General features: G+C 39.3%; 2 protein-coding genes across 2 annotated transcripts in view; both read left to right on the top strand.

Moving 5' to 3' along the window:
* Positions 1-24,127, top strand: part of LOC107680187 (gastrula zinc finger protein XlCGF57.1-like) — a 964,523-nt gene that overhangs the window by 236,764 nt on the left and 703,632 nt on the right. The gene's annotated exons all lie outside the window — the stretch shown is intronic.
* LOC107680192 (transcription factor Sox-9-like) lies at positions 17,694-21,938 on the top strand. The gene is made up of 3 exons (XM_016475978.1): positions 17,694-18,282; positions 18,881-19,128; positions 20,448-21,938. Exons 1-3 carry the CDS (start codon positions 17,894-17,896, stop codon positions 21,074-21,076), a joined length of 1,266 nt encoding a protein of 421 aa, XP_016331464.1. The 5' UTR covers positions 17,694-17,893; the 3' UTR covers positions 21,077-21,938.

Raw genomic sequence — 24,127 nt, 5'->3', positions numbered from 1 at the left:
CACACACACACACACACACACACACACACACACACACATTCACAACTTCAGTTTATGCTGGTGTTACAGATACTGCTCTCTGACATCCGTAAGACACACGCTTTACCAGCATTCGCTCCAGAAGAAAAGGAAGCTAACACTCCATAACTCAGCTGAAACAGCTAATTGTCTGTATCCTGAAGGCAGGAGCGACACACTCCTGGACGGCAGCTGGAGGCCAGAAAGCCTTCAGATGTGTCCTCAGTGCAGAGCTAAAACATCACTGAACGACTCAACAGCTTATGCAGAAGACCACAGCCCTGTCCCTGTATTCTGTTCTCCATGCATATGGAAGTCCAGTATGAAGAAGCGAGAATGCTCTCATAAACATCTTCTCTTGTTGTACAAGGAAGAAAGCCATATAACATGATTGTGAATACATGCTAATGGAATCCACTGTGAAATCTCACTGTCCTTTGTCACTTTAATTGTGGTGTAAAGACGCTTTAGTGTGGAAAACGCATCATTATTTCAGTGAGTGTCTTACTGGAGGTTAATGTTTGACATCCACATACAACTTGCGTGTTTTTCCTTTACGAGACGTCAGAAAGGTGTTTATTTCGAGTTTCCTTCTGCAGGGCTTCGTCCGGATAGCTCTACGAACAGGAAACAAGATGAAAATAATTTTGATTATTAACAAATTATGTGCTATCGGACTTATAAAGAAAAGTGTAACGTGCAAGTGTGCATTAGTGCAAAGAAATGTTTCAAACATGCAACTATCTCACGCTTCTCAAAGTATAAGTATGTTAGCATGTAAGGTTGTCATGATACTATAAATATATCGTATGATACTATATAAGCTGAAGTATTGTGATATCAAGTAGTATCACGCGATACAGTTCATTCATAATTCAAATCTACAAAATAAACCACATTTACAGAATTACACACATAATACGGCAAAATTGAACTCTGTGTATCCTGTAAAAGCAGTGGGATGAGATCTCATCAGGGGAAAACCCAAAATAGTTATACACTTAGCTGCGTGAATTGGCCTTTTTTTAAAAGCTTCTCACACGCATATGTCGTATTTAAAGCGATTAGAAGACACCATCGCAAAACGAACTGGAATCAGACGCATCTGTGAAAAGATACATATGAAAACACGAGAAAACATGCATCAAAAGCGAACTCCACACAACATTTCGCGCCCTTAAAATGGCACAGCGTGAAGTTGTGTTGCCGTCATTTTAACTGAAACAGGAAGACAGGGCGGGACATATCAAGCAGCCCCGCCCCTTTTTAAAATAGCCAATAGCGTTTGTTTATATCACAGCTTGGGCTAGAGCCGTTCAGAGCCGTTGAGCTCCGTAAAGCCGCATTTGACAGGGTATGCCAGCCACAATCTCATCCATATTGCTATAAAATATAGCATTCTGTGTAGAATTCAAATAGCTCCAATACATTTTGTGGTCTGCGCCGTCACGCACACTGCGCACACTGCCTTATAGATAACCTTAAGACTAACATATTGATACTAACACCCAAAAAACTTTTTCATGGGGACTTTAAATGAATTTTAGCGGAAACAATATTTTGAAGCTTTAGTATTGCAATAATGATAGCTTTTGCTTGGTTACAAGAATACACCTCAAAACGTAGCAGCAAAACACAATCGAGAACTTTACAAATAGCAGGCTAGTGTTCTGTGAACTTAGTTAATTAAAACAATTTTTTTTTTTTAATTATTCAATTTATTTTTTTAATAATGAGTTTGCTTTGTATGTCTGTCTTTTATAGTTGACAACGTTTCTTTTGTAGTTCTTAACTTAAGTTGTTTTTATCAAAGATTTTCATAAAGATAGTTCTGGTCCTGGATGCTGATTGGTCAATACAGTCTTAAATACACAATGCAATATAAGACTGTATTATATATGTAATATGTATTATCTCATGGAAGGATGACACTTCATTGATTTGTTTAAGAGGCTGGAAAAACTGTCACACTAGTGAGCTAAGAAGGTACATGTATACGTTTGCGTGAAAATGACCCACCTTCTCCAGAACTTTAGTTTTGAACTAGGACTCCAAAATCCACAGTATTTACGTCATGTGTGCATGTGTCAGCCATCAAGAGTAATCAAGTGACAAAATTGTGCATTTACACTGACAAACCCATGAAATTAAATACAGTATTACACACATGCAACAGATCTCCCAGTAAATCAACACATACGTCAGCACGAGTGATTATTTCACAGTGTGTTCAGGCTGCATTGACAATGAGCAATCGTGGCATCGAGAATTGAGCTTTGCTGCCTGAATGAAACTGTAATATCGGCTCTGCCAAACAAAGCCTTGATATGCCTTACACAATATGGCAACAATCACAATGCGGCAAACCCACATTTATTGGCAGGTCTTTCATTATATGTGACCCTGGACCACAAAACCAGTCATAAGGGTCAATTTTTGGAAATTGAGATTTATGCATAATCTGGAAGCTGAATAAATAAGCTTTCCATTGATGTATGGTTTGTTACAATATTTGGCCGAGATACAACTATTTGAAAATCTGGAATCTGAGGGTGCAAAAAAATCTAAATATTGAGAAAATCGATCGCCTTTAAAGCTGTCCAAATGAAGTCCTTAGCAATGCATATTGCTAAACAAAAATTACGTTTTGGACATTTACAAAATATCTTCATGGAACATGATCTTTACTTAATATCCTAATGATTTTTGGCATAAAAGAAAAATTTATAATTTTGACCCATAAAATGTATTGTTGGCTATTGCTACAAATATACCCCAGCGACTTAAGACTGCTTTTGTGCTCCAGGGTCACGTATATTGTATGTGTCTACATATGCAACTCGCCTAACGTAAAAATAATCGAACAGACGGATCGTCCACCAATCATCTCATCTGATGAGCGAGGCACAACCAAACATCTGGCTTTCAAAGGGCAAGGCTCCAAAATCACTCTGCTCATAACGCTCAGCAGCTCAATAAACTGCTACAATTCATCCAGAGTCTACAAACAAGCACTGCTGCCCAAGCCAAATTGTTTCTCAAATGGCCCAACGAACTGCAATAGTGTTTCATACGCTGCTGCTCGGACGACAAGCGCGCATATAATTGCAGGAAAGGGGGCGCACGTGAAAAATGAAAATTGGGCTTTTGCGAGCAGGCAAACGAAGGACTGGATGATTGATGAGGTGTAGGGTGCCCTAGCGAGGCCACTTCACTCTCAATGAGGGGGTGAAGCCGGGGACAGTAAACAGGAGAAGGCAGCGTAATGACAAATAAAGAGCGGTCTGAAAATACAACGGCAGCTTACAGACCCCCGCGGGAGGAGTTAAAAACTAATAAAATAAAGTTCACTAATGCATAAAGCCCTAATAAGTATCCCTTTCAGAATTTTACAGGACGTGGCAACTTTACGAGACGCTGGCACAGCGCGGCAGGCTGTTTCGATCCGGTTTCAGCACAAGCTTAGAGGTTGTACACAACAAATCAACAGAGGCTATAGAAGTGTAGCCTATCTGCGATCGCTTCAACTAATAACACACAAAGACAGTGATCGCTAGTTGCTACGCCAATCAAAACACGTAATCACGAGCAGCCCCCAGCTGAACTCTGACCCTGTTTACTGGCTCACTGGAACGCAGGGGCCGTCCACTTTGTCCGGCACATTTAATAAGACGTCTTAACAAATTGAAGTGGCTGGCGAGGGTAAGAGGACAGAGGAAATTAGCTACTGGGGTCTGCGCTCTGTTTACGCTAAGTGATTGTGATTGGGTGGGTGGGGTTTGGGGAACAACCTACAGCCAATTATACTTGTAAATTGTGAGCACGTATGGTTTTCTTCATCTTGTTAGGGAAGTCCTACATGCAGAAAAACAACCAGACAACAGGACGCTTTGGTCGTCCAACATCCATAACTTCACCTCGAAATGCTCATCAGTTTCCAACAACTGGAGAGTCCACTGCAAAACAATGCCGAACTACGTTGCATGCTATTAAGCAGGACACAGTTGTATTGTAAATGCCAAAAGTTGGTCTGAAGATCATTGTTATTATGTGGTATGTTTTCCGAGGAAGCCAGAGAAGGAAATTGCCTTTAGTCCAATCAAAGCTTTTGGCTAGTATGCTTCAGCAGCTCTAGCTTTACAAACTCCTGCCTTTTTCATTCGGAGCAACTTCTTAAAACAATATCAAACCCAAAAACTTAGCTTAAGATGCTCGTCTTAGTGACTAGTAGTCTTTTGTCTTGAGCGGTAAGTAGCGCGGTGTAATAGGACTGTAATTGGCTGTGTTGGGTGGCGGGGTAATTAGATGGAGGTACAGCAGTGCACTGACTCACACAGGGGATAAATCTCTCTCAGGGGGCCCCGTGGGGCCTCATTGCCTCCAATATAAATCAGACAAATGAGGGTGTTGGTGGAGGCGTGTAAAGAGGCTGTAGGAACGAGAGCGCAGACAGTGGGACTAAAAATTTCATTTCAAAGCCTCAAGTCTTGCAGCTTCCCAGAGGAAAAACTGCATTGCTCACAATAGTTAATCGAGTTCTCGATAATGAAAGATTGATTCTCCTAAAATTCCATTTTTTTTGGGATAACTTTGATAATATCACTGACTTTAATATAAAGACACTGGTGGGTGAAGATATTAAAAAGTACTCATTTATGAGTTTTCTTTGTCTTCTACGAAGGTTGCACACAGCATGGATATGTCACATGAAAAGTGAGTTCGTACTGTAAAGTGTGTTTGGGTTGAATGTGCACACGTCACACAGTAACTCTTAAGTCAGTCGCAGGACGTCTGCCACAGATGACTCCTTGATTGGACATGATTTCAGAAAGAGCTGGATGACGGCTTGATGAGATCATTGGGGTTCACCCTCTGACGTCCCGTCTGCTGAAGCCCTACTGACAGCACCAGCCCAGATGTTTAGAAAAGTGCAGAGTTCCCCAGCACTGCTGATTAATGCTTATTTTTAACTGTTCATATTACAATCCAAAAACTCAAAGTGAGCACAAGTGTGTCCTGAGGAAGTCCATCTGTCTGTACACACAGGGCAACAAGCATTAGTTCAACAGCGCTAGATAGAGCTAAGCCACATAGGTCAGTAAAATGATAGAAAATGCTTAGAGAACAACTGTGTGTTATGATACTTAACTTGACAGCCAAAGTTTTTTTTTCTCTCTCTCTCTCTCTAGACAGGTAATAAACCACAAAAATGCAAGCACAATTTTTTCCATTCTGTCAAAATTCTGTTTGTCGTCAAAGAGAGCAGCATTTATATACATTTATGTCTCAAGAAAAGTGACTCATCGGTGCACTATTGTCTGCTGTGATAAACTTTACCCACTTTTTTTTTTACAGACATTTAACCTTCTAGGAAGTTCCTACTTTTGAGGTGAGAAGTCACAAGCTGTTCCAGCTATTCTTCTTCATCAAAAATATGTAAAATACACGATAATTCACAATTAAAACTTGACAAATACAGCATGAAACTCTAGATGGCGCAGTCCGATAGGTCTAGCTCAATCTGACCTGGCGACATCATTGTTACATGGCAGCTGATTGGTTCTCTCCTGTATCGGTAGCCAATGAGCTTACTGCTTAATATTCAAATACCTGGCTTTTGTTTGCTGTAGCAGTTGGCAGCGCACTTCAGAAACCCTCCACCTTCCCCAGCTCCACCTGTATAGATCTGCTACGAGGTGATTCATGTACGCTATAAGGGGGGGTTATTTCATGCATGTTATATGTGCAGCAGCAGTATTTCTTACATGCTCACAGCAGCATGTTGTGGATGTATTGGCAGTAGCAAGTCTCGGTACTTGCTCTGCCGCAGCAGCAGCGTAGCAGATCTATTCCGCCAAGACCAAATACATTAACATTGTCACGTACATTACCATGCCAATCCCTCCGAGAGTTGTCATGACAGAAATACCAATTAGTTTCCAACTGTAATTGACTTTAGTTCAATCAGAACACCAGACCTAAAAGAAAATCCAGCTTCCCACCCATAATTACAGCATTGTGGTAGCATTCATGTTTGCTCATCCCTTGATTCCAGAATGCGACTGTCATGATTATCAAATATGACAGTGATTTGCAGTGTTGTTTGAATGTGATGTTCTCAGTCGGAGGCCGACAGGAAGAGCTTACAGCTTTTATTAGCACATCAGTCCCACTGACCGGCCTCTTCAGTCTGCTGTTGGTTTTTCCTCCTCTTCACATTCATCTGTTCTCTCCTTCCCTCTGAGCGCTGATGATGGTGAGAAATTCCTCAGGAGGGATTGTTTCCGTCCTGTTCTGAACGGCACACAGACGAGACTTCGGGAGACGGTCAGCCAACTTACTGTTGAGGAACGCCGATGCCAGTATTTGCACTTAAAGGCTGGATTTTGCAACCTTCTTCCTACAAGCTCATAACACACCTATAACAGTCAGCGGTGTTGCCCAATCGCTGCAATTCAGAGCTCAAGGCCATCTAACCAGCTAGCAAACATTTTTAAACTAGTGCTGTCAAGCGATTAATCGCATCCAAAATAAAAAGTTTTTGTTTATGTAATATATGTGTGTGTACTGTGTATATTTATTATGTATATATAAATACACATCCATACAGTATACATTTTGAAAAGATTTACATATTGTATATATTTATATAATTTGTTATATATAAATATATTTAATATACAAATATAACATATTTTTCTTAAATATATACATGCATGTGTGTGTGTTTATATATACATAATAAATACACACATAGGCTATATTACATTTACATTTAGTCATTTAGCAGACGCTTTTATGTAAACAAACACTTTTATTTTGGATGTGATTAATCGTTTGACAGCACTATTTTAAACAAATATTTTAGTGCAGTGCAACAACATGGACGTACATCAACTGAAAACTGCATAAGCTGAAACGGTAAGACTGGGATTTTGATTCTGATGTGATTACACCAATGAACTTTTTTTGTTTGTTTGTGTGTTCATACTATATTAGGTACAAATAAGGGATAGTTCACCAAAAAATGAAAATGTGCTGTTAATTTACTCACCCTCAGGCCATCCAATAGAACAGTAAAATGGATTTTTATTCATGGTCCTTGATGATTAATATAATGCTACCGTCACATTGAGGATCCAAAAAACATACAGGCAACACAAAATTAATACCCACGGCTCCTGACGATATATTGAGGTCTTATGAAGCGAAACGATCGGTCTGTGCAAGAAAACTTGGATGTTTTTCATGTGTAAAGCTCATAAAGTGAATAAACTAGTCTTCATCAGCTCACCTTTTCACATAAACAATGAGAAACCATAAAAACGTTCATTTCGCCTCTTCATTCAAGTGCTCGGTTCATGCATGCTCATATCAGTAGCTCATCAGTCTTCGGTCCGAGTCAAACTTTTTCCTCAGTTCAGTGACTGCTGGAGGAACTGAAGCGCTGAATCAGTTAATTCATCACAGGATCAGATACAGTGATATTTCGGCTCATTTCCAGTCAGAGTGAGCCACAAACTGTTTCAGTCTGACTCAAAAGAACGATTCGTTCGTGAACCTGACATCACTGCGGACCGTTTGCCCGAGGCTCTGGGTTACAGGTAATAATGTAAATAATGTTGGGTTTCTTGCACAGACTGATCGTTTCGCTTCATAAGACCTCAATTCATCATCAGGAGCCACGGGTATTAATTTTGTGTTCCTTTTTTGACTCTCAAAGTGACGGTACCGCAGCTAAAAATCTTCTTTACTGTTCTACTGAAGAAAAAAGTCACCCACATCTTGGATGGCCTGAGGGTGAGTAAATCAAAAGCAGACATTTTATCCAAAACAACTTACATTGCACTTAGAATGCATGGTTGATTAAAATGTATTCTTTCCTGAGAATCAAACCCATCAATGCATCACATTTACTGTCAGAGCTAGAAACAGAGTTACAACTGCCAGTCCAGAATACCGAGCAGCATTGTGTGAATCTAATGTGAATTCGGCCTATAAAGTGGTAAACTATCAGAAGTCTTGACCATCTTTATTTTCTAACTAACGATGCTTTCTTACCTTTAGATAAAGCTCTGCAGGTCTGAATTAAAAATCAGGGGGCTGCTGGCTAAATCTCACTGCAGAAACCCAGTTGGTAGCTGTGGGCTCTGATAAAGGTGCAGCTGATGTGACGCACCTGTGTGAATGTGAATAGGAACTCTAGAAGCTTAATTACAGAGCCACGACCCAGCGGAGGTCACAGGGCTCTCTGATGAACCCGTGAGTAATGGCGGTTTGTCGACCCAGACTGAACCAGGGCTGAGAACTGAGTGCAAACCTCCAACTGAATCAGTAAGTTCAAGCACACACACACACACACACACACACAGCAGCTCTAGACATCTGCGTGAGTCACCGCTGAGGTCTTCACACTCACACGCCAGACACTTACTTATCTGCAACACAGCCATTTCACGCCAGACTTTGTTGCATCTGCTAATCATACTTTACCAGACTAACACAACAAGTCGGACAACACTTTTGATGTCTTTTCCTGTTTCACACTTAATACTTAAATGCTTTGACACTGGCAAGCCAAGACAACAACACATCCACTCATTAATAAATATACAGACAAAAAGATGGGGGTGTTTCAGGATCAATATGGAACTCTGCAATAATTAGTCAACACTTCTTCATTAACACTGAATCACACACTCTGACAACAGATTCATTAAATGGTCCTATTCAGACATAAAAAACAGAGACAACTCATTAGCAGGTCACCATAATTCATTCTCTAAGATACATAAACAGATAGCCCTACATTAGAAGTCCATACGTAATAATTCAGCCAGGAAACTGAATGAGTAAACAGAGGTGACGGTGGTACATTTGATCAGGAAGTAAAAGCATTAAATCAGAAGAAACAAACAGCTTATCATTGCTCTTATTTCATCAATTCAGTTTAAACAATTTCAAAGAATGTCCCACGTTCAACAAGTGCACTCTTGCAAAAAATAAGTACACTTCAGCATACTTCATTCATACTTTTAAAAAGAGTACTTATTACAGAAATAATATCGTTTAAAAGAATATACTTTTTTTGTAAATTGAATGTAGTGTTTTCATATACTTAGCGGCATGTTATTTGCAAATACATTTATTATAGTATAAATTGATATTCAAATCTATTCAAAGTAAATATTATGTTAATAAAAGCACTCGAGTACATCTTTATATGTAATTTCATAAGCGCTTTTTAAATGTGTACTAGCATAAACGAGCATTTACGGAAAATGGGTTACACTTTATTTTAAGGTGTCCTTGTTACAGTGTAATTATATATTTAAGCACTGAGTGATGTTAATTAACTACATGTGCTTACTATATGGTTAGGGTTTGGCTTAGGGTTACTTGCATGTGTTTATGCATAATACATTTTTATTATAATAGCACGTACATGTGTAACAAAGACACCTTAAAATTAAATGTTACCAGAAAATGTAAATTTAATGTAATTTTTATTGAAATTGTTTGTCATGTATATATTTGTACTTACACATTTGTAATAAAGTTGCAATTTAGTGCATTTATTAAATGATTACTTTAAACGTAATTTTGAAAAAGCACATTATAATTTTATCTGTAGTGTGTTAAACACAGTATGTTATTCAAAACCTTTAACTAAGTTCTTTAAAGTGCATTTTAAATCGTTTTAATCTTTTGTTTTGCTTTAAAGTAAAACATTTAATCTGACATTATTACAAAGAGCACTTTTTAAAAGTTACTAAAGTAAGAAACGGTCATGAAAGTGTCTCTAAGTACACTTAAGTGGCCTTTAATATAATTAATATTAGTATTTTATTTTAAATATACTGCTAAGATTTAAAAGTGCACAGTCAATACAATAAAGCTCTTGCAATGTAAATCAATGTACATAAGGCAAGGCATTGCTCCACAAGTGGCTAAAATATGCACTTTTTCAAAAGTACAGCCACAAGACTCATTATATTACATGACATATGTTCAAATTATGCTAGTGTGATAAAGTCACTTCTCATGTCATGAGTAAAGCCTGAAAGTTTCACATTATCACCGCAAGAATACCAGAAAGGGAAGTGGCACTAAAAGAAGTAGTCCCGCTTCTGAAAGATTTGATCATTTTCTGTACAGAATAAATCTTATTTCAGTATTTAGGTTTCTTGTACAAATGAGAGCACATGTACACACATTTGAGATTGAAAGTTCAGACTTCGCTGCACTTTTGTGTGGTCTGATGTTGTTCGTCCTCTACAGGTGGGATTCGTCCAGAGGCACGGCGTTTTATCTGGAGTGATTCACGAATATCCTCATTCAGTGCGTCCACGCGGCGTTTCACTGAACTCGAAACCAGAAGCCGATAAGAGCAAGATAACGGCCGCATCTTCAAACAAAGAGCAAAGCCGGGAAAGATACACAAGGAGCTGTGCAACTGTGCTGTAAAAGTGAAGGCCAAAAATCGACTGCTGCTTTATGGCTTTATTACTAGCTGAAAATATACACTATCCAGATTCTTCCAGGGAAAATTCCTAGTTTTATAACATAAGAGTTAATATGTTTCAATAATTAATCTAAGAGGTACAGGCGGTTATATTCTATAAACTGGAAGATACTAGACAAAAAAAGTGTTTTCTGTGGCATTATCGGTTTTGTTTGCTAAGCTAAGCAGAACTATCAGCTACTATTGCTCTTACTGTGGGTTAGAGATCGGCAAGGATGGAAATGCCAGCGGCCACAAAATGAAACACAACGCCGTTTCCGTGTTCAGCTGCGATAGACAAATTGCTTGTCACTGAAATCTTGTCGCATTGCATCTGGTTCGGACATGGTGTCATTTTTCAGTTTTAAATAAATCATAGTACTATTTTACCTTATAATTTGCATTATTCAGAATAATGGCGATCTGAATGCTAGAAAGAGTCATAGACGACTAGTTTAGGAAGTTCTTTGCTGTAATATTAATGACAGCACTGAACAGACTAATAATTGTGTTTCTAGGATTCAACTTCGGTCAAACTTTAGTTTGGGGACCAGTGTTGGGGAAAGTTACTTTTAAAAGTAATGCATTACAAAATTGCGTTACTCCCTAAAAAAGTAACTAATTACATTACTTAGTTACTTTTTATGGAAAGTAATGCGTTACATTACTTTTTAAATCTGGGCAGGGCTTGCTTGTTTGTTTTTAATATAAAAAAGTTCTTCTTTTACAAATGCAAAAGCCCTTTTCATAACAAAAGTGAAATGAATATGCCTCAGGCTGAAGGAAATGTAAATTCACGTCTGTACAGTAGAGGGCGCAGCTTAAACAAGCTGCATAAAGAATATGACGCAGGAGAAGGGTTCAACACTATTCAGCAATAACACAAAACACAAATGTGTCATTTTTTGCTTATTAGTATGGTTGAATTAGATAATCGAAGGTCAGTAGCAAAGACATTGGTTAATAAAATGGGATTAAATACATAAATGATGTTTGTCTTATTTAACATATCTAATTAATGCAGGTTTATATAATATTCTGAGTTTGCATTTGACTGTTTTTATTCATTTAGTTACTTGAAAAAAGTAATCTGATTACGTAACTCGCATTACTTGTAATGCGTTACCCCCAACACTGTTGGGGACCAATTCTCACTATTAATTGTGTTTTCACTATTAATTGTGATTAGGGATGTAGAATATGGTCATGCTTTATAAGCACTAAAAACAGCCAATATGTTAATATTAGGCATGCTAATAATAAGCAACTAGTTAATAGTGAGAATTGCTCCCTAAACTAAAGTGTCACCTCAACTTCTAGTCTATTAACAACTAATGCTCAATCTGAAATGCAGAGGGGTTAAATAATGTGCGCAGATGCCTATTTATTAGGGATGCACGGTATTATCGGACTGATATCGGATATGAAAAATTATGCTGATATGTCTTGCCGATAAGAGGAATACGTTAACTTGCATGTGCTCAGGGTGTGCTAGCAATTAGATCACGTCAGCATGTGGCTCATTCTTGAAGCAAAGTTTTGTCTGAATAATGATTAGATTGACTGTTTGGATCGCTGCATTTAATCTGTGAAAGCATGTACAGAATGACGCGTTCAGTGTGTGATAGAGTCAACCGTAATAGCACGTGCAGCGGCAGCACTGGGTCCTAACGCCCGTTCGGTAAGGCGTTTTAATTAAATTATTAAATTAAATTCTGTCAAAAAGCCTTCATTATTGTTTATTTAATTCTAACAAATAAGTTCTTGTTAAAAACTAACCAAAATTAAAGATATTTTGCTTATGAATTCTGCACAGGAGAGACTTGGTGTTGTTTCCAAACAAAAGGAAATATATCGGTATCGGTTGAAAAATATCGGCATATTAGGAGAGACTTGGTGTTGTTTCTAAACAAAAGGAAATATATCGGTATCGGTTGAAAAATATCGGCATATCGGCAAAAATCCAATATCGTGCATCCCTACCATTTATAACTTACGTGGCTTATTTTCCTGAGTTTGTTTATTGTAGGTGTACTAAAAAGTTAATTTGTGAAGTAGTTTGTCAGAAAATGACTTACACTCTTGCATGAGTCACATTAGTTCTCAGTAGCTCTGCTGAGTTATCTTGAAGAGCTGTGGTGGGGGCTGTCAGGGAAGTGTGAAGAAACATTGTGGGATCATTTGAGTGGTGCCTTCTGAAGGTGTCAGGCCCATGATAAGTCTTGTTCAAACATCAGCTTCTCCAAAATGCTACGTGTCAACAGTCTCTCTGATCTGGCCAGCGAATGCCCAGAGACGGCAGTCCGAGCGGACAGTGTGCCCTCACCCCGGGCTGGGAAACGAGGAGAGCCATCCCCGTCCGAACGGCCAGGTGTGTCCACCCTGGCAGGCCTGTGGAAGCTGGCACTTCTGAGGGGAAAGTAGCGGACAGGTGCAAAGTCATTTCTCACAAGTCTAGGCCACAGACTGCATCATCTTTCCGTTCCCGCCTTCATGTTTCCTCTTGTTTTTTTCTGTTTCTCCTAGAGGAAAGGTCTGCCCATCCATACAGCAGGGAGTTCCTCACATTCTTCACTCAATAAGCCAAATAAGCTGCTTTTTCACTTAATGCAACAGTCTTTAGAGGTACTCTTCAGTCAGCCCTGCTGTCTACTGAGGTTACACAGAGTGTGAATCCAACACAGATGTTCTCACCGATCCACACTTCTGGAGTCAGGAGATAGTCGTGTTTCCAGATCCTTAATGTGAGCCAGTTGAATGGGTTCACCAAATCACTCTGAATCGGTTGGCAAAGTTCATGACTTGACTTGATTCAACTCAATCCATCAACCGTTTTCTCATACTTGTGCTTGACGCTCTGTCTTGGAATGAGTCAAGAAACCCAAGAGTAATGTGATCCTGGCACAACTGATGTCTGCTTTCTTTGTAATGAACCGCTCTGACTAGTTTACAGATCTTATTGATCCTGTCACAATAGTAATTGTGCATTCAAGTCCTCCTGGGAACTTCATATTTACGAGGAAGTCAAAATTACAGTCACTTTGACCAGAGCAACAAAAAAATTCAGCAGGGTTTTTCAACTCTACATCTACAAAATGATTAGTAAGAATGTGCATCAGTGTACTTATGCTTTTATTTGTTTTGATTAGTGTTGTCGAAATTTGCACGTTAATGCAGACAACTAATTTTTTCCAGTTTAATAGTGTTAAAAATATTTAACGCAGTTAACGCAGGGGCGGGCTAGGTTTGGCCACCCCACTCATAACACTTGCTTCTGTCTCTTTTTTTCTTGACAAGAATTGCGTTTATTTATACACAGAACGTCTTTACGACCACATCAAACGGGAGACTTTTCAGACGCGTGCTCGTCAAACGAGTGTGGAAACTGTGGTCAAATGAGATGTTGTCAGGCCATATGTCAGTAAAAACTAATTTTCCTGTCATTTCAGCTGTTATACTGCACTCGCTGCAGCCTGTATCATTTCATATTAAAGCGCAAATGAAACTACGAGCATGCGTGTCAGATCCGCATCACGTTCAGCAGCAGCAGCTCTTAAAGTAATAGCAGCCAAATAACCTAATAACCAGCTGCTGTGATGACTGTTCATCAAGAACAAAAGAAAAAAGAGGAAATCAATCATTTTTGTAGCTTTAAGGATTCATCTATATTTAATTTAGAATTTAGTGTTTGATAACTTTATTCAATTTCTGTATATTTCTGCTGAAAAGCACGGGTAAATATGACATTTATTATAATGGGTTTATGTGAAGATTGTTTTAAGTTCACTTACATTAGAAGTTATTTATTATTTAAGTCTAATAAATGTTAAGTTTGATATCTCTCAGTTATACTGTAATATTGAATGCTATAGTCAATGGTTAAATATTAGGAAAAAAAGAACAATTTCCTAGAGACACCAGTAGTATTGGTATCAGTGATACTCGCCTTCAGTCATAAAAGATGCCAATAAACAAATATTAAAAATATACTGTATTTATGTTGTTTCTAGTTTAATTTGAAGTTTGAATGTGAAATTATTGTGAAATCATATAAAAGTATATTTAGGTGGGATTAATCGCGATTGATTTAAAAAAATAAAAATGCAATTAATTCGTTAATTTTTTTTAATCGATTGACGGCACTAGTTTATATTTTAAGTTGTGAAGGTGCTCTAAATTGAATTGTTATATATTCTATCATAACTGTACTATACTGTTGTACTTTTGGGCTTGAGTTTCTCACTTGTAATTACCACTTTATGGTTGCATTCATGTGCGTTCAACTCGTAAATACAGTTGCAGCTGTTCGTAAGTTTACGAGTTTTAGTAGCAGAAACTACTAACATATATATTTTTTTAAGTCCTGCAAATATGCTATTGTTAACAAAATGTCTAAGTTTTCTTAGAAAAACGTTTTGTCAAAACATGCAAAAACTTCACAGATAGTAGATGAAGGCTTAAATGAATTTGAATATTCTTTATGGCATTTTTGCAGATTATTTTTACATTTTGTTTTTATATGTACAGGATTAATCCAAAAATACTAAAATACTCAAATACTAATACTATCAAAATACTAAATCTGTAAAACTTAAACTGCAGTAAATGCCTACATATGACTTATTTAAAAGTGTTTGACTTTGTATACCACGATGCCAGGATGCTAGATTGTCACAGTGAAGCTATTACCTGATAAAATAAGAAAAACTGCTCAACTTGAATTGGTTCAATGAAACTGTCCGTAAGAACTCATTTGTGTAAATGAATTCGTAAAATGTAAAAAAAATTTAAAACAAATTCTAGTACCTATGCAGTTCTTTTGTGCTAATCGCTGGATTCTGTATGTTGTATCCTATATATCTGCAATTACAGCACTGAATGAAACATCTGACGCTGTCATGATCCAGGCAATGCTGTGCTTTCAGGAGAAGCCATGACAGTATTTGAGTATCTCACTGTTTGATAACATCACTTAGGGCTGTCCACAAACATTGCGTTTGAAAGTACAGGGACGAATAACACAAGCATGAACGCCGTACTTCACACACACACACGCACACACACACACACACACACACACGCACACAGACACACACAGAGAGCAAGCAAGGCCCTCAGCTGACAGCCACAGAATCTGCAAGCGGGGGGACATGATTTAGCAGTTGACTTTCACTGTTTGTCTCCCAGTTTTTAACACTGGGGCTCGAAATCAAGCTGAGAAGTTTCCCAGCGTTACAGCGTATGCAGAAGAAGGAGGGCTGCACTGTATCAGTTCCTGCAGACCACTGGCTGATCCCACACAAGTGTCCTTGTTACAGTGTAATTATACATTTAAGTACGGAGTAATATTAATTAGCTACATGAACTTACTATATGGTTAGGGTTAGGATTAGGGTTACTTGCATGTAATTACGCATAATTTATTGTTATTATAATAGTAAGTACATGTAAAGTGTAACGGGGACACCTTAAGATAAAGCGCTACTGTATTTTTAACAAATAAAGGCATCCCGCTGAGCTTGTTTCAAAAGCAGGAAAAACTCTTACCGACACCAAACTTTTGAACAGTAGTGCTGGTGATTTAGCAGTTTAATATCCATGATATAAAAAGTGGTGTAAAAGCGTGGCTTTCCTCCTGAGGTAATTGTGGTAATTTGGCGATACAGAGGGAGGGCAGACGCACATCTGTGATCTATTAAACATGATATTTCAGGTAGCTCATGAGGAACATGTGTAGACCACGTTCTGCCCAAAATGACATTTCCACAACATTACTTACACAAATAAACACAGCGAGACCGAGAGTAACAGCGCAATCTCGATTTTACCCCACTATCAGAGATTTATTATACTGCCGTATTGATATGCTCTCAGGATTTTAAACCGCAAGTCATTTATAATGACTAAAGAGCTCACAAAATTTCACTGAAATAAAAGGCTCAAATATACATAAGCAATAGGCAATGAGATGTTAAAATAGCAAGTAAACAAAAATATACGAATGCAAAAAAGTATAAAAATATATTCATGCAGTAAATAAGTCAAATAGATAGTTGTTTATCAATCCAAGAGGCCTATAAGACATTTCAGTCAAATATTTTGGAATTGTTTCATTTATTTATTTGTTTTCAATGCAACAAAAAAGCTTAAGAAGTGGAATTGGAAAGACGTATTATCAGCAACAATACGAATAATACCCCGCTTGTTTTTGATCAGATTCAGAGGAAAGCAGAGTCTGTGAGGGATGAATTAGATGCATCGTCAGTATACAAATGTATCAAAATAAAATATTACAAACAGTTCAGGTATTGTCAATATCAAAATTCTTGTCTATACAAAAAGCCATTGAACATTTCCATCATTATTTACAGAAACGTACAAAATACTAATTTGTGGTGATGAGAAAAATTAAGTTTTAACCGGAGTAAAGCGGTGGTGAGCGAGTCTCTGAACACATGTCGCCCCCTATCGGTCTTACAGCGAACAACACACAGAAGCCCCAGCACTCACTCCACAACAGCCTCTCTGACATTTAGATGTATGAAACAGAGAAATGCAGAAAAGTGACTTCAAGACTGAAAACAGATGAAGACTCGTTTTGCACTTGAGACAGATGTATAAAAGCAAATCAAGATTTTACCACATACTGTGCATACAAAATAAAACTTTTATTTCATTTTTTTATTTTGACAGATGTTATCACAGCTGCATGTTTTTCTAGTGTCGTCTGAATACACAAGAAATCAGGTGAGCAGCAGATTGTTGTAGATTTGAAGAGTTCCGATGCAAAAGCCTCTCTATGTGCCGTTTAAACATTTTCTTCTAAAATGAGCATGTTTCAGTTCAGTGATTTCACTTCAATGGCAAATAAATAGGTTCTTGTCATTGGCATTGAAGTGAAATGACTGAACATAAACACATGAACCTGAGAAAAATGCTCTTTTTAGAAGAAGGCACTTAGAGGCTTTTGCATCGGAACTCTTCATTTTATATTATATAATGGTGTGTGATGTTGAGAATGTTTTTTCTTAGTTTTGGTGTGTTTGGTTAGTCTGAGCCTGAGAGAGAGAGAGAGAGAGAGAGAGAGAGATCAGGTTCTGCTCCTCCTCCCTCCATCCATCCGTGCGTATATAAGTGATGTGATTTGGAGAGAAAGAGAGCAGAACCTCTCCACCTCTCCACAAACACACACACACACTCAGTCAGGATTTGTCCTCGTCTCAGTGATATATGTGGCTTCGTGTGACATTACACACCCGATCTGAGCAGCTCTGAGGGACTTTGGACACCGCGTCCGTTCTGCGCTTTTACGCACTGCTCTGAACCCCCGCAGGAGGATTTTACGGGCGTCTGCAGCACTCGCTCTTCTGCATGAATCTCTTCGACTCCTGCCTGAAGATGAGCGCCGAGCAGGACAAGAGTCTCTCCGACGCGCCCAGCCCGAGCATGTCCGAGGACTCCGCGTCCGGATCGGGCTCGGACAGCGAGAGCAGCCGCCTCACAGACTTCAAGAAGGACGAGGAGGGAGACAAGTTCCCCGTGTGCATCAGGGACGCGGTGTCCCAGGTGCTGAAGGGCTACGACTGGACCCTGGTGCCCATGCCTGTGCGAGTGAACGGCTCCAGCAAGAGCAAGCCGCACGTCAAGAGACCCATGAACGCCTTCATGGTTTGGGCTCAAGCCGCGCGCAGGAAGCTGGCGGATCAGTACCCGCACCTGCACAACGCCGAGCTCAGCAAGACCCTCGGCAAACTCTGGAGGTGAGAGAGAGAGTGCACTTCATTTGACTTTGTTTCGTTTTGTTTGTTTAGGACTGCTCCAGAAGTCAGAGCAATACTGATTCATTTAGCAAACTTTGTGTATTTATAGCATTATTATGCAATGGTTATAAAACAATACTGATAAGCTTGAGAAAAGGTAACTAATTGGGTAGTGAGCTAAAACTTTAGTTTAGCCAAACTTATTTCACATGCACTTCAACGCAGAAAAAGTTGTGTAGTTGGTAAAAACTTTCAGTTTTAAGAAAAGATGCCGATTACTTGATTACGTTTTGGGTTTACGTAAGAAAAAGTAGTATTCATGAAAAAAAAAAATTAATAATAAGTTGTTTCAAGAACAATCTATTCCTTTTTTAAAGTTCCTTAATTGTTAATTGAACAAGATAAAAAAAAAGTAGATTACTTTTTCTGAATTACTTTATTGCTTCTCGGGTTTACCTAAGAAACAATAGTATTCAGAAAAAAAAAAAGAATAATCAAATTAGTCATTTCAAAAACTATTTGTATCTTAATGAAATTTGTGTATCGTTAATCGAAGAATACAAAGAGCGTAATCTGAGCATTGGTTATTTCTCTGTAGGTTACTGAATGAGGGCGAGAAGCGTCCGTTCGTGGAGGAGGCCGAGCGTCTGAGGGTGCAGCACAAGAAAGACCACCCCGACTACAAGTACCAGCCCAGACGGAGAAAATCAGTGAAGAACGGCCAGAGCGAGAGCGAGGATGGTGAGCAGACCCACATCTCCCCCAACGTCATCTTCAAAGCCCTGCAGCAGGCCGACTCTCCCGCGTCCAGCTTGGGCGAAGTGCACTCTCCAGGAGACCACTCAGGTACTTGACTCTCGAGCAGAAACGGCATGCAGCCTTTGCACAACTAGCGACATCTACAACATCTAGCAGCAGCTCCTTATGCAATGCCTCGTTTGGAGCCTGCGGGGAAACTCGTAAATCTTATCTGGCATTGTTGTGTATCTTTATTAGGCCACGGTCTCACTAGACTTTGAGCATGTGAAATTGTTTATCGGTCGTGATATGACGTCACGCTGTGCAGCGTCTTTTAAAAATCTCAAGACATAACGAATAATAATTCATCTAAAATGTAAAAATGCATGCAATCTGCTACACTTTTCCTGCAGCGCTGCAGTTTTACATTTATGCTCTTTTAATTCAGATAGGAGGAGGTCATGCCGTGCCGCATCGATCTGCCGTTGGTCGCACAATTTACGTTATGCGAATTCGCAGGTCACAGTTCACCAAGCTCGAACTTTGGAATGCAGCGAAATGCGAAACTTTTCGCACAAGCATGCGTTTCCAGTCTGATGCATGAATAGAATAGTGTGACCGCCCCTTAAAGTCCTTGCACACTGAGTCCGAGATGTTCGTATTTTTCGTATTCGTCATCCTTTCCAATCAAAATGCATGCTACGGATGCGAAAACGCAGAAAATCTTTTTTTATGATGGACAAAAGTTTCGGAGGCAGTGTGTAAACATGATTGACGCAACGTGAGGTCGTTTTTATTTTTTAACGTGCGAAAATTTGAGACGAGAATTTGGGACTTGCAAAGAGCCTTCTGGTTGCGTCAGCAAAAATCAGAACTGCGTGCTTAATTTTAATAAAGTAATAAGCCCCAAGAAGTCGTGGTTTACAGTGAATTTAAGCACGACGCGAAGCGAATAAAATGGTTATTCCATATATGTAGTAAGGTTTCACAAAATAAAATAGAGCAAGTGCAATGATATTAATAAAAACAGTATTCTTCCACCAAACAATGTAGTTCCTCAGAAACGGTTGTGGTTCCAATAAAGTGGTTGCCGAGCAACACACAAACGTAAATAAAGGTGTGTTTGTAGAGTAATTTACAACAGCTTCAAACTTGGCTCAACCAATCAGAATCAAGGACAGGAACTATCCGTTTTATAACACATATTTCACGTAATATATTAATCTGAAGGTGTACAAAGGAAACCAAACAATACAACCATAACAACAGCAACAACAAGTGGGGGACGTCTAACATAATCAAAGCATAATCTTTTAAGATTCAATTCGGTTGTTAGAGTAAATTCAATGATTACAGTGTGAACAATAGTAACACGCAATTGCGTCTTGTTAATTTTTAGTTTAACGTGATTTCATTCTTACCTCCAGGTCAGTCCCAGGGTCCCCCCACTCCTCCCACGACCCCAAAAACGGACCTGCCGCCCAGCAAAGCGGATCTGAAGCGTGAGGGCCGTCCGCTGCAGGAGGGCATCGACTTCGGTACTGTGGACATCGGCGAGCTGAGCAGCGACGTCATCTCCAACATGGAGCCGTTCGATGTCAACGAGTTCGACCAGTACCTGCCTCCTCACGGACACCCGGGGGTCAGCGGCGGCGCGCAGGCGTACCCCGCCGGGTTCGGGGGCGCCTGGATGTCCAAACAGCACTCCATGGCCAGCGGCGGCGAGCAGAGCCAAGGCCAGCAGCGGACGCAGATCAAGACGGAGCAGCTGAGTCCCAGCCACTACAGCGAGCAGCAGCAGGGCTCTCCGCAGCATGTGGCCTACGGCTGCTTCAACCTGCAGCACTACAGCAGCAGCAGCAGCAGCGGCGGCGGAGGCGGCTCGTACTACAACTACACCGAGCACCAGAGCCCCGCCGGCTCCTACTACAGCCAGTACCCCGCCTTCAGCTACCAGAGGCCCATGTACACCCCGATCGCCGACACGCTGCCGCAGGCGCACAGTCCGCAGCCCTGGGAGCAGCAGCCCATCTACACCCAACTGTCCAGGCCCTGAGGGACTGAGAGGCCATCCCGGCTGGAGACGAACTCAGAATGCTCCCGACTGTGCCTTTGGAGTTGTGATTATATTTTTCTAGATATAATGAGACAAAGAGAATCCTCTGTGAGGACAGATTCCAGATAATTATTTTAGTATGTACTGTGTATGTGTCACGTGAGTGCGTGTCTTTCTCAGTCGTGTCGGGGGATTCGCGCGCAGCTGCCTGATGATATTTTCCTCTGTATATATTTGTGGGGGTTTCTTACAACTCGGGCGAAGTGTTGAACTGTCAGATGTACAGTCGAGTCTGTGCCTATCTCTCGTTTCTGTGAAAACTGCCTCTAGAGTCCGTCTGTGCCTATAGAGATCTCGCTGCTGGAGGAGGAACGGGAAGTGCCCTTTGACCCGAGGCTCCTCCGCAGCTCGCCATTGGTCAGATCGTCATTCCTCCAGTCTTAACCTCTTTAATTTATTCATTAGCATTCATTTGACTTGAAAGTAATACTATTTGCGTTTTATCATTTACTCGGGCTTCGTACAACTAATTTGTGATGAAACGTTTTCGATTACGATTTAGTTGTAGTGCAAACTTTAACCATCTCATTTATTTATCGTTTGTTAATGTTTCCATTTAGAATGTCTGTCTAAAAATGTTCTTTTGGTAATCTAACGTCTAATTGTGAAACTTGATCAAGCCTTTCATAGAAACAACTGGAACTTGTGTTTTTTTTTTTTCGTTCTCAAACATGTTGACTTCTGCTACATCTCTACAGAAACACACCAGCATTTATTTCTTTCCCCTTGTTTTTTTATGCCATAAAGAAAAACTGTAAAACATGCCACCGTCTTAAAAGAGGCTTATCTTTTGTATCATGTTGTTTGCAATAAAAAGAAAGATATTGAAAATGTCCTCTGCTTTGAGATGTCTTTTTCAAATCGGCTGTGATGGTTTTTTGTGAGAAGTGCATGACATTAACACATTATAATTCAGTGTTCATGCAATGAAATCAAATCTTAATAACAGCTGTAGAATGGAGGATGTACAGTAGAGGAGAGATGAAGACACCTGATAAAGTCATCATTTCCTCAATCGTTAGGAGATTAATGAAGCAGCAAACATGTCATTAGACATACACATGCCAGAAAAACAAGCAGTGAACTGTAGCCCTTGAGGTATTTTGTACACATCATTTGTAAAAATGACATAAATATAAACTAAATAAGGTTCTGTGTGTGTGTTGTAAATGTAGGGCTTCACACTGTCTCATTTTGCACAGTCTTTGTGGGTCGTTGTGATGTTTTTATCGGCTGTTTAGACTCTCATTCGGACTGCAGAGGATCCATTGGTGAACAAGTGATGCAATGAGACATTTCTCCAAATCCGTTCCACTGAAGAAGCATACCATCCAAGATGTAGACAGCAAATCTTCATTTTTGGGTGAAGTAATTCCTTATCCAAGCGATCGGACTTGCCAATAAAACAGGGCAGGAGGAAGGAGGGCCATATCAAAGTCCCTTTGAAGGAAAGTTAGTTCACATCGGCCTGTATTTGTCACTAGTTCTAGTCATCCAAGATTCAATACTTTATTGTTATGAGCTCACCAAGAAAAAAATGCTACGGCAATAAAAACACACTAGCAGAAACACTGATAACATACAGTACAGTAAGTGCCATAATGAGTCAGCGGCATGCAGCTCCGATCTGGGAAAAGACCGAAACCCCTGCAAATCTCTCAAATCACTGGTTCAGATCATGTGTTTGCAGCTTCTAGAGTAACTGGTTCTTTTAACTGGACGGTGGGACTAAAGCTGCTGTGATTTCTCCCATTCACGAAGGAGTAAAGCATCTGTGTCATGCAGCCTCAGGCCAGATCTCTGTATATCAGTGAGCAAACAGCCACAAAATGGAGCTTTGTACTAGGATCTGCTGTACATATATTCCAACAGACTGAATATTTACACACTAGTAACATTTTACAATGCAATAGGCATTCTTCAGTCATTTCTTTAGATTCAGTGAGTGTGTTTTCTTTTTTATTAGTGACGTCTTACTATAAAAACAATGGAAAAACACGTTTTTTTTTTTCTGCTGTGAAAATCCTCAGCTCAGAGCGGCAGAAGGATACGTGGAGCTCTGGAGAGATCGAACCCGGTTTAAAAATGAGGAGAAATCTGCTGTTTTAACTCTCATCCGGGTCTTTTTTAATCTCAGGTTTATCTCAGAGCTTATTATTTTCTCAGGGCTTATCAGAGCAAGTTATGAATCCAGCGTGACAGTGCTATGAATTATCATGACAAACTGTATGAATGTGATGTGAAATGTGAAAGTGTTTTCTTTTCTCTCAGAAATGAAGGATTCGTCCTGTAAAGACACATGATTAAGAAATGTATGAAGTAGAAACGACTGCTGTGTTTCTGTCACTTCAGGACCTCTTTGAAGGCCAGAATCAGTCGATAATATTTGACAAGTACAGTAAATATCTCAGTTGATCTGCATCTGTTCTCAAACGTCATATAATGATGCCAAAATTATTAGTAATAATAACAAAAATAATAATTAGTAGATTTTCATCAATCCAGCTATTAGCTAGCATGGCATGATAGTATGACGAGTATTGAATGTGTTAATTTCAAAATCTACACTGCAAAAAAATCATTTTCTTAAGATATTGTCTTGTTTTCTGAAAAATTATCAAAATTATGTTAATTTTTGTTTATAACAAGACAAAACATCTGCCAATGGGTCAAGAAAATTGATCTTAATTCAAAGGCAAAACAATATTATTTTTGTTTCAACAAAATTTTGATACATTTTGCGGAAAACAATCCTTAATATCTTAGGTCATTTTGCTTCTCAAGTAAATGCATCTTGGTTCAAGTCAAGTCACCTTTATTTATATAGCGCTTTTAACAATACAGATCGTGTCAAAGCAACGGTACAGCATTAATTAGGAAAATAGTGTGTCAGTAATGCAAAATGACAATAGTAAACACTAATTTTTCAGTTCAAGACAGTTCATCATTGAATTCAGTGATGTCCTCATCCAGCTCAGTTCAGTTTAAATA

The sequence above is a fragment of the Sinocyclocheilus anshuiensis genome, unplaced genomic scaffold, assembly GCF_001515605.1.
Source record: "Sinocyclocheilus anshuiensis isolate Anshui unplaced genomic scaffold, SAMN03320099.WGS_v1.1 scaffold492, whole genome shotgun sequence".
Taxonomy (NCBI): domain Eukaryota; kingdom Metazoa; phylum Chordata; class Actinopteri; order Cypriniformes; family Cyprinidae; genus Sinocyclocheilus; species Sinocyclocheilus anshuiensis.
The sequence above is the reverse complement of the archived record's forward strand: the minus strand, read 5'-3'. Positions and strand labels throughout refer to the sequence as shown.